The sequence below is a fragment of the Mus caroli genome, chromosome 9, assembly GCF_900094665.2.
Source record: "Mus caroli chromosome 9, CAROLI_EIJ_v1.1, whole genome shotgun sequence".
Classification (NCBI taxonomy): Eukaryota; Metazoa; Chordata; class Mammalia; order Rodentia; family Muridae; genus Mus; species Mus caroli.
In genome coordinates, this window is record NC_034578.1 from 101542373 (window position 1) to 101552689 (window position 10317).

The following is a 10317-nucleotide window of genomic DNA, read 5'->3' on the forward strand; positions in this document are numbered from 1 at the left end:
CTGGATGTCCTGGAACTCACTCTGTAGATCGGGCTGGCCTCAAACACTCAGAGGTCCGCTTGCTTCTGCCTCGAAAGTGCTGGGATTAAAGGCGTGTACCACCACTGCCCGGCCCTTTTTAAAGGTCTTTAAAATGGGATCTCTCTTAGTTGCCTAGGCTGGCTTTCACTCTGTAGCTCAGGCTAGCCATGAGTTCTCCTGCCTCTCACGTACCTGGGATTATAGGCCTGTGCACCAGGCCTGGCTCCATACTTGATATTGATGGAGAAAAAAAAAAAAAAAAACAGTCCTATTGAGCTCTAACTGTGAGGAATTTGTATATTTCTATCATCTAGAATGACCAGATATATAGGTGAGTAAATATAGAAGGTTATGCCCATGAGCTGTTTACTATAATGGGGCCCAATTCAGACCTTGGCCCCCAGACTCTGAGAGCATAGGTACAGGAAAGTGACCAAGGCAGACACGGGGAGCCTCCAGCAAAAAGATTCTATATGCGAAGCCCTCAGCAGGCAATGGTGACAGTGGTCCCCACGAGCAAACCTACTCTGAAAAGCACCCATGGGTACACTGTGGATGCATTCTGACGCCAGTGTCCACTGCTCACGTGTTTACCTCACAGAGACACCAAGGATGGGGCTAAAAGCTCTTCTCCTGAAGCTCTGGCCTGCAACTCAGTGTCCAATGGGAATACATTCCCAAGGTCAAGAACACGGGGACAGAGTCACTCCTAGAGGATACCAGAACCCCAGTGTCTCTGATCCTGTGCACAAGGACAGAAGGAAAGAAATGGTACAAACCCCTCCACTTCCCTAAGCCTGTCTGGTCCTCAGAGCCGGCTCACCTTGCTTACCTCCTTCTCAGTCTTAGGAACACACAGGAGCCAGGTCTGCAAGCCATGGCCCAACTTCTAGCTAGACTGTCCAGAGCCCAGTGGAGACGGGAGGCCCTTCCCAGGACACATCAGCTCTGACCTAGAGCCCCTCACACCCTCACGATGGAAGAAGGGCCCACAGGGGCCACCCCAGGCCTCACTGTTCTCTATGGCTTTTTATTCCTATGTGATTCTATTGCTCGCTCATATAGGGATTGGAGCCATGGCGCACGGTGAGGATAAGCCAACAGAGGGCTCTGATGTGGAACAAGAGGGCTCGAGGCAAACCAGGCCAGTGGCTGCAGGCCAAGCCAAGTGACTCACCTCTGCCAGCTATGACAGGATGGGGTGAGGGACTGCTGAGCTCCTTCACTGCTCTGACCTACCATTCTAGTGCTGAGACACACACTGAAATGCTGGCACCAGGGTCCCAACCGGATACCCAGAGGAACGACAATGGAACATGGAATGTTTAGCCTGGGAAAAGTGGGCACAGGAGAACAAGTTCAATGCCTGCAGCCTGAAGATACCCCTTGATAACCAGAGGGTGAGGGGGAAAGCTGAGAGTGGTCCAAATACAGAAGGAAGAGCCATGGTGACAAGTGGATCGTCTCCACCCAGTCAGGCAACAGCAGGAGAGGGAAACCATGATCAGGCTACCACAGGGAGTCAGGGTTAAGTAGGCAACTATAAGCTTGTCCTGTTAACCCACACTGATGCTGCTAGGAGACAGATTCAATTGTCACAGATTGCCATCAGCAGACCCTGAGTGTGCACCCAGCCAAAAAGAGTGTGAGAAACTCTTCGAGGTACTGGCACCACTGCTGGAACCACACCACGGGTCCCTGCCCAGCAGCCCCCCGAGGATCTGTGCTATGGAAAGAGGCACTGAGAGGAGATGAGCTGAGACCCACACACACACACAACATTCTCTTTATTTTCAGTGCCCTACCTTCGCTCCATGGAAGAGACAGGCTGAGGACCTGGGCAGGAAGGCTTCCAGGGAGAAAATGAGAACTGTGACCAGCCAAGAAGCTCCTGCTGGGCCTCAGGGCTACCTGCTATCATGACAGAAACTAGGGGTAGAAAGAAGCCCCCATATTCTAATCTAGTTGGGGGAACAAGCATAGAGTAGATCCGAGGGAGGCGGGCGGAGCCACCGAGGAGGGAGTCCTGAGGCACAGTGGGGCCTGGGAATCGGCCCTTGACCTTCCTAAGAGGCCCTGCCCTTGAAGGCCTCTTCTACACTCTCACATGGTGAGCGATGCCATCACTGAGGATGAAGAATCAGGAGGTGGACATCCATAACATTGGTCCCTGTCAACCCTGTGTGCAGCAAATGTGTTCCTCCCCGGAAGCGGCAAAAAAAAGTGTACGAGTCATTGTTGGCGAGGGAGATGGCGATGTCCAGGCTATCAGCAGAAGCCTGGCTGACGAGATCAGACATGACCCAGGCCCCGGCCACCTTTGTAGGCCCATCCTGCCCATCAGTGCCTCCACTCAAAAATAGCACATCAATAGGCCCCAGTGGCTGCCTTCCCAGCTCCACTCCCACATGCAGGGCCAGTTCTTGGTTCCGACCGCCCTTGCCAGATCCCTGCAGCTGCACCGTGGGCTCACCACCAGCCAGGAGACAGACCGGCCCTTTAGCCTTTGCTACCGCTTCCAGAGCCTCCTCCAGCTGCAGGTCCGGGAGCTGGAGCTCAGCTGCCAGCTGATGGAGTTCCGCCTCCTCCTCCAAGGGATGCTCAGCCAAGGATGGAGTGAGATGGGCTGCAGCCACCCGGGCTAGCAGCCCGTAGAACCGAGCCACTCTTTTTACATCACCCTGCATGGCTGTGCTCAACACCATAGCATGGTAGCCCAGCACCTCGGCTTGCCTCTGAGCCTCAGCCAGCGCCAGAGAGTTAGAGCCGATGATCACATTGAGGACGTGGCCACAGGTGTGTGGTCCATGGGGGTCAGAGTCAGCTCGGGAGAGCACAGTCTTCACAGAGCGGGGAAGAGCAGCACGGAGGCCATAGTGGTTTAGAATATGCAGGCAGTCTTGCACACTGTGGGCGCTGGCCACCGTAGGGCCACTGGCAATCACCTCCAAAGGGTCCCCAATCACATCTGACAAGATGAGACTTATCACCTAGACAAAGGCCACAAAATAAGGTTCAGTCTTGCCTCCTCCGTGTGCCGGGGCCCTTAAAGACAAACTGGGCCTGGGTATACAGCATCTGGTATGCTTCCTTGCCCACATCTACCCACGTCTTACCACTTTCAGGTGGGATGGCAGATCACCTAACCAGGAAGCCTCCCTCTTACTCTCTCTAGGCTTCCTCCTGGGACTTTTCAGGCCAGGCCCCTGCCAACTCATAGGTTGGCTTAAGCTCTCATCTCCCTGCCACGTGTTGGGAACCCAGGGCCTACTGAAGAAGTGATTAGTGCACCTGAGCAGGATAGGCAGCCTGAGCCAACCCTCCACCCTTCAGCTGCGACAGGGCCTTGCGGATGGTGTTTAGCTCCTGGATCGTGGCTCCTCGGGCTGCCAGCAGCTTGGTGAGCATCTGTTTCTCCTCCAGCGTGACAGGTGGGATAGGAGCAGGCAGCAGGGCTGAGCCCCCACCTAGAGTCAGTGAGAGTGTCAGGGAGAAGAGACAGCCGGACCCAGAGAACCAGGCAGGCCGTAAGGAAGGTCCTCTAAGAAGGTGGGGTTACAGTGCCCCCTTGTGGACACAGAGTGAAGTTGTCCCCTAGTAGGGGTACGCCAGATCCCAGGAGAAGCTTGCTAGCAAAGTGCTTGCCTAGCCTGTGTGAAGCCCTGAACTCTATCCCCAATACCACAAAAATATTTTTTTTAAAAAATGTAACTAAGAAAGAGCAAGAAAAAAATAGCAAATAAGCAAGGAGAGAGCTCCATGGGGTCTGGAAACTCAGCTTCAGGAGCACGAGTAACACCGCTGCAGACAGCAATGTCTTCCAAAGGTTCTGACCTGTGTCAGTGTTAGTACCGGCTGTGCCTTCACCACTACAGACTGTTCAGCAGGGTGAACTTCCAGCTGAGGAGAGGTGACCAACCTGACACCACCCACTAGGTACCCTCCAGGTTCCTCACTGTCTGCCATGGTCCCGACTTCACCCTGGGACCATATGGTACTCAGGGCACCCCTGTCTGTTCCCACACCTGAGATGAGCACCAGCAGCAGGTCGTCTGCAGTGAGCCCCTCTGCCAGCTGCTGGATGGTCAGCGCAGCCCGGAGTGCATCCCGATCCGGTAAGTTGTCCTCGGCACCCTCAAACACCTGGATGCGGCTGTGTGGCTTCAGCAGCATCTCTCTGAGGAGGGAGCAAACGACGGAGAAGGGATGGTGTGGGCTCCTCTCCTCCACCTGACTTCTCAGCTGGACAGGTGAAAGCAGCCCACTGATAACCTATTTAGAAAACAGGCCAGACCCAGGAGATGGGGAGGTCAAAGAGGAAGGGAGGTGTTCTTCTAAAGGACAGTAGAGGGCGTCCCCCTGCGCCCAGAGACTCTTACTGCTTTCCAGCATGTTCCATAGCGGCTTGGATCCCCTTGGGTACGCTGATCACACCCTGCACAAGATGCTGAGCCAGCAGCTCCTCGGCCGCAGCTGCCATGCCCAGTACGGCCTTGCCGAAGCCCACTAGGTAGAGATTTTCCCGCAGCTGGAAGGTCCGGTCCCGCACCTTCAGCTGTCTGCCACTAGGATCCAGGGACAGTGTCCTCTGCAGCATGGGGCCTGGCTGCACAGCACCCACTGCACTATCAAACAGCTGCCGTGCCTGTTCTGCCAAGGCCATACCACTGGTCATCCGGGCCACTGGGGGCCCCCAGAGGAGTGGACGGGACGGGGCTCGGAGGAGACAAGGCAAGACCTGTAGGGCCGCAGCCATGCCCCACTTCTCTCAGCACAGCCTCGTGTCCATAGCTGCCTAGAGAGGGAGGAGAAGGAGTGAGGCCACGGACAGAACCCCACCATCTATCATGACCACCCCTCTGAGGGCTCAGGACTGGCGGACTCCATAACCTGAAATGAAACGTGGAGAAGTCATGAAGCCTGCAGCAAACCTGATCTTACACCAGTCCTGAAAGCCCAGCCCTGATGCCCAGCCACGTCCTCCTCTTCTGTAGGCCACACACCAGTCTTCTGGACACTCTGCCCCAAGTCCAAAGTTCCTGTTAAGTGGACCTTCCTCCTAGGTCACCTCCTTTGCCTGGGAGTTAATCATTCATGAAGGATGCCGTTCCTACCAGCAGGCCCCTGTGCCATTCTATTTCCACATCCTGTACTTCCAAAGCCCTCACACCACGGCAGTGCCCCCTTTCTGGCATTTATGCCTTAGACGTTCCTTTACCACTTCAACTGCCAAAAAAAAAAAAAAAAAAAAAGGCTATTGGTTGTCTAGCCAACTGACCCTGAGTCCATTGACCTCTAGCCTGCTCTGTTAGCTCATACAACCAGTCTGGCAAAGCTGGGTCCATGTGGAAAGGCTGCAGGTTTACCAGTGCACACAGCCTAAGGAAGCTCAGGACTCAGGCTAGTTCAGCAAGTGGTCCAGGCACGAATCAAGAGTAACTACAAAATCTCACTCAAGGTGAAACCTTCAGCAAGTCCCCAGGTTATAAGCAAAAGGACATTTTCTATGGGGCTCAATCTACAGGACAAGACCAGACACCCTTGTCCCCATACAGCTGGTCATGATCAGCCGTGCCAGGAACACTCCTTTCTGGCTCCATGATAGCAAAAAACAAGTCCTGAGTTACACCACTGAGTTACAGCAAAAACAGCCCACTGCTAGAGCAGGCAAAGGCCGGGTTCCAGTAATGAAGCCCAAACAATCATTTTCTCCACTGGGCAGAGTGAAGGACAGAAAGGTCTTGGGGTAAAGGTCGGGAAGCTACAGCGTAACTATACAGGAACAATAAAAGACTCAGCTGCAAAAAGATATCTAAGTTTAGGGACAGGAGGGTACTGAAGACTGTGCCCGGGCTGTCCATATAACGAGCGAGCATGCGCTCTACCACTGAGCTACATTCAAGCCCCTAAAAAGGTAGAAAGACAACTGTATCCGTAAGCATGGGTGGAAGAGGGTGAAGTCTAGGGATGGGGTTCTAGCTTTTTTTAAAGCGCGTAGTAGTACATCTTTTCTCACACTGAGCTCATTTGCAAGATGTGGGACACAATAAAGCCTAACTCTCAGGGAACTTGAAAGTGTAGTCCAAGCCGGGCATGGTGGCGCACACCTTTAATCCCAGCACTCAGGAGGCAGAGGCAGGCGGATTTCTGAGTTCGAGGCCAGCCTGGTCTACAAAGTGAGTTCCAGGACAGCCAGGGCTATACAGAGAAACCCTGTCTCGAAAAACCAAAAAAGAAGAAAAAGAAAAGAAAAGAAAGTGTAGTCCTGTGGGAGAGACCTTCCCTAGCATGCATAAAGTCATCCAATTCTCCATAGTGCTGGGAGACTGATGCTTGTATTTTCCTGACACCTCGGGCTTTCTGATTCTCTGTACAAGCTGACAGAGAAAACTCCAGGTAACAGTTTATCCCGCTCCTAAACAACGTAGCGCCTGCCAGACCTCCGCCTTTTAGCCTTGTAGTTCCCAGCTAGCTTTCCCAGAAACTACTGTTTGTAAAAAGGAATACACCGGGCACTGCCGCGGGACGCCTGCAAACATGTTCAGCTTTCATGTATGGGATTCCCCGGGATTGATTCACACATCTTAGCATCCAAAACATAAAGCTCAGCCCTAGGTGAACTTTGTATCTCTTTCCCAGAGGGGCAAAAGCCTAGAAGGTCCCTATTAGAATTCAAGGGAAAAAAAAAAGTTCAAGTCCAAAATTGCCAGATTAAGAACTGGGTGTTTGGTGAAATTTGAATTTTGGATAAGTAATTTTTATTATAACTATGACCAGTATAGTTTGAATTATTTATAACTAAAAATTACGTTGTGGTAAGTCTAAAGTTAATTGGACGACTTGCACTTTCAGGAGCCAAATTCCCAACTCTATTTAAGACACTACACCTTCCCAGCTCCACTGCACCCGCGTTGGTAAGTGAGGATAGGCGAAGACCAGGCTCGACTCCTTCCGGAACCAAGTGGAGCTGACATCACGTCCGGAATTGGCCAACCGCCAGGTGACCGGAAGTGACGTCTCCCGAGGCTGAGCCTGTGATCTTCTCGAGGGAAATGTTGTCGTGTAGTGCAAGATGTCGCAAGATTAAGAGGTTGCTGTCGCCTTGATCGGTCTCTGTCCGGGCCAGGAACGACTTCCAAGGACCATTTATTTGCTTGAGACGCAAACTCACCTTTCCGCAGCTTCTGGCGCTGGAGACCGGAAGTGCTCTCTGTGGGTGGGGATTAATCCGGAAGTGGCTGGTCTGAGGTCTCCCTAGAGACCGAGAGCCTGGTTTAGAACTTTCCTGCCTCACTGACGGTCAGAGAAAACCTGAAAAGAGGCGAGGGGGAGGGGGGGGGGGGGCTCTGGTTTCTGTGTTCCTGCAGTGGATACTCAGTGATTTGTAATGAGCCTTCCCTGTTCATCCTGTTAGATCTAGTCCACCGTTAAATACACCCTGAATTCTTGTTCGGTTCCGGACAGGGCTAAACATCAGCGAGAGCTACAACACACCCCTCTAGAAAGCGATTTAAAGACATCCATGACAATTCATTGATGCTTACCTCTTTTCTCTGTAAGCCACCACATACAGATAACTCAGCAAAAGATTTCTGTTCGGTGATTTTTGAACACATGAGCAAACTGTAAACAAAATGACCCCTAAGCCTTTTCTTCCTACCCTTGCTCTCACCTTGTGTCCACTATGATCCAGTCGTGCCTTTTTCCCACATTCAAAAATGAACTATTGGCTGGGCTCCAAAAACACTCCAAAATCCTTTCCTGATGGAAAGAATTCTTTCAAACGTGTTTCCTTTAAAAGTTTTCTTTCTTTCTTTCTTTTTTTTTTTTTAACCTCGACTCCTACCTCACACACAGACACACTTTGTAGCCTAGGCTGACTTCAAGTTTATGATCCTACTGCCTCAGGCTCCAGAGTACTAAAGTCGCAGGTGTGCACTGCTGTGTAATTGAGAAGCTCAATCACGACCCCGCTACACCCCACCCCACACCCTGTCAAAATTTCCTTATGTGCCACATCCTCCACTCCACATTACCTCTTTTCCTTTTGTGAAATCCCTTCCATTTTGCAACTGAAGACATTGCTGTTTCCTGTCAGTCTTAGCAGCTCAGTGGGGTCCTGTTTCAAAATCCTTAAAAAGAAGAAGAAGAAGAAGAAGAAGAAGAAGAAGAAGAAGAAGAAGAAGAAGAAGAAGAAGAAGAAGAAGAAGAAGAAGAAGAAGAAGAAGAAGAAGAAGAAGAAAGAAGGAGGGGAAAAGGAAATCGCAGTTTCTGTTTGTATGGAGGGCAATAGAAATACATAAGAATTAGATCAACGCGGGGGGGGGGGGGCGCTGGAGCAATGGCTCAGTGGGTAAGAGCACTGTCTGCTCTTCCAGAGGACCTGACTTCAATTCCCAGCAACCACATGGTGGCTCACAACCATCTGTAATGGGATCCGATGCCCTCTTCTGGTGTGTCTGATGACAGCTACAGTGTACTCATATAAATAATAAATAAATCTTTAAAAAAAACACACACACACAGACATAAAAGATGTAGAAGTCAACTTTAAAAAAAAAAAAAAGAATTAGATCAACTCAATACCATGCAGTGGGTTTCCTTGTCTTGCTATCAGATGCATCTTGTGACTAGATTAGGGATAGTAGTGGAGTATTTTTTTTTTAAATGGATACAGAGAGCTGGAGAGATGTTTCAGTGGTTATGAGCATTTGTTACTCTGTTCCTAGCACCCAAGGGGTTTACAACTATCCAGATCTCCAGTTCCAGAGAAGCTGATGCCCTCTTCTGGCCTCCTCGGGCACCAGGCATTCATGTGGTAGACATACACATGTGAGGCAGAACACATACATAAGAAAGTCTTTCCTTTTTTAGTGGAGACAGGGCTGGGAATGTAGCTCGGCTGATGGAGGGAGGACTTGCTTAGCATGCACAAGGCCCTGGTCAGATCCCCAACATCACCTAACCCAGGCTTCGTGGTACATGCCTATAATCTCCACAATTAGAAGAATCAGGATCCCAAAGTCATACTTGTCTGTGTAGTTTAAGGTCAGTCTGGGATATGTAAGGCCTTGTCTCAAAAGAAGTGGGGGAACTGAGGAGAGATTTAGAGCACTTACTACTCTTCCAAAGGGTGGGGGTTCTATTCCAAGCACCCCAATGGCAGCTTACAGCCATCTCTAATTCCAAATTCTAAGGAAGCCAGTGCCCTCCCTCTTCCTGCCTCTTAGGGCACCAGTACTGTGCACTTAACATACATGTGGGCAAAACACTCATACACACACACAATTTAAAAATGAGTTAATTTAAAAAATAAATGAATAGTACCTGAGGAATAACACCCAAGGTTGTCTTTTGGCCTTCATGTACACATGCACACAAATAAGTAAGTTGGACTGAAGAGATGGCTCAGCAGTTAAGAGCACTGACTGGCCGGGCGTGGTGGCTCACGCCTTTAATCCCAGCACTTGGGAGGCAGAGGCAGGAGGATTTCTGAGTTCGAGGCCAGCCTGGTCTACAAAGTGAGTTCCAGGACAGCCAGAGCTATACAGAGAAACCCTGTCTCGAAAAAAAAAAAAAAAAAGAGCACTGACTGCTCTTCCAGAGGTCGTGAGTTCAATTCCCAGCAACCACATGGTGGCTCACAACCATCTATAATGGGATCCGATGCCCTTTCTGGTGTGTCTGAAGACAGTTACAGGGTATTCATATACAAAAAAATAAATACATAAATCTAAAAAAATAATAAGCAAGTCATCTGCAGGTCTGGTGTCTGGCCATGGCTTTATTTCTGTTTTTAAAATGATATCACTGTATCCTCCAGAGGAGATAAACAATTACTTCACATGGTGGAGGGTGGATGGGTCTCTTAGAAGAGGTGTTAATCTCATTTACAATGGACATATCCTCAGGACCTAGCCAGATCCCCACTTTTTGTTTGGTTTGGTTTGGTTTGGTTTGGTTTGGTTTGGTTTGGTTTGATTTGATTTGGTTTGGTTTTGAGACAGGGTCTCACTATGTAGTCCTAGCTATCTTTGAACTCACTGTATAGAACAAACTCACAGAGATCTGCCTGCCCATCTCTGGAGTGCTAGGATTAAAGGTTTGCATCTCCACACCTGATTAAGACCCTGCTTCTTAACATTCTTTATTTGAAGATTGAATTTCAACAGGAATTTTAGAGATAGACAAATTTTCCAACAATAGCAGCTGTCGGTGGATTGAAGCCATACCTAAATGGGAGAGTCTGGAGATTAATTACTGACTGGAATTCTATGATTCTGGAGAATTATAATG

The 10317-nt window shown here is 50.1% G+C and overlaps 1 protein-coding gene across 6 annotated transcripts; it reads right to left on the reverse strand.

The window, feature by feature from the left end:
- Positions 1 to 1778: 1778 nt before the first annotated feature.
- Glyctk (glycerate kinase) lies at positions 1779 to 7210 on the reverse strand. 6 transcript variants are annotated; one of them, XM_021172315.2, is made up of 5 exons: positions 7193 to 7210; positions 4401 to 4816; positions 4047 to 4198; positions 3313 to 3488; positions 1779 to 3011 (listed from the first exon to the last, which is right to left on the reverse strand). In XM_021172315.2, the coding sequence occupies exons 2-5, from the start codon at positions 4775 to 4777 to the stop codon at positions 2145 to 2147; spliced, it is 1572 nt and encodes a 523-aa protein (XP_021027974.1). In that variant the 5' UTR covers positions 4778 to 4816; positions 7193 to 7210; the 3' UTR covers positions 1779 to 2144. The 6 variants fall into 6 exon arrangements, with proteins under 6 accessions (XP_021027974.1, XP_021027972.1, XP_021027969.1 ...); XM_021172313.2 differs by lacking the exon at positions 7193 to 7210 and adding an exon at positions 4963 to 5063; XM_021172310.2 differs by lacking the exon at positions 7193 to 7210 and adding an exon at positions 4953 to 5063.
- Between the last annotated feature and the right edge of the window lie 3107 nt (positions 7211 to 10317).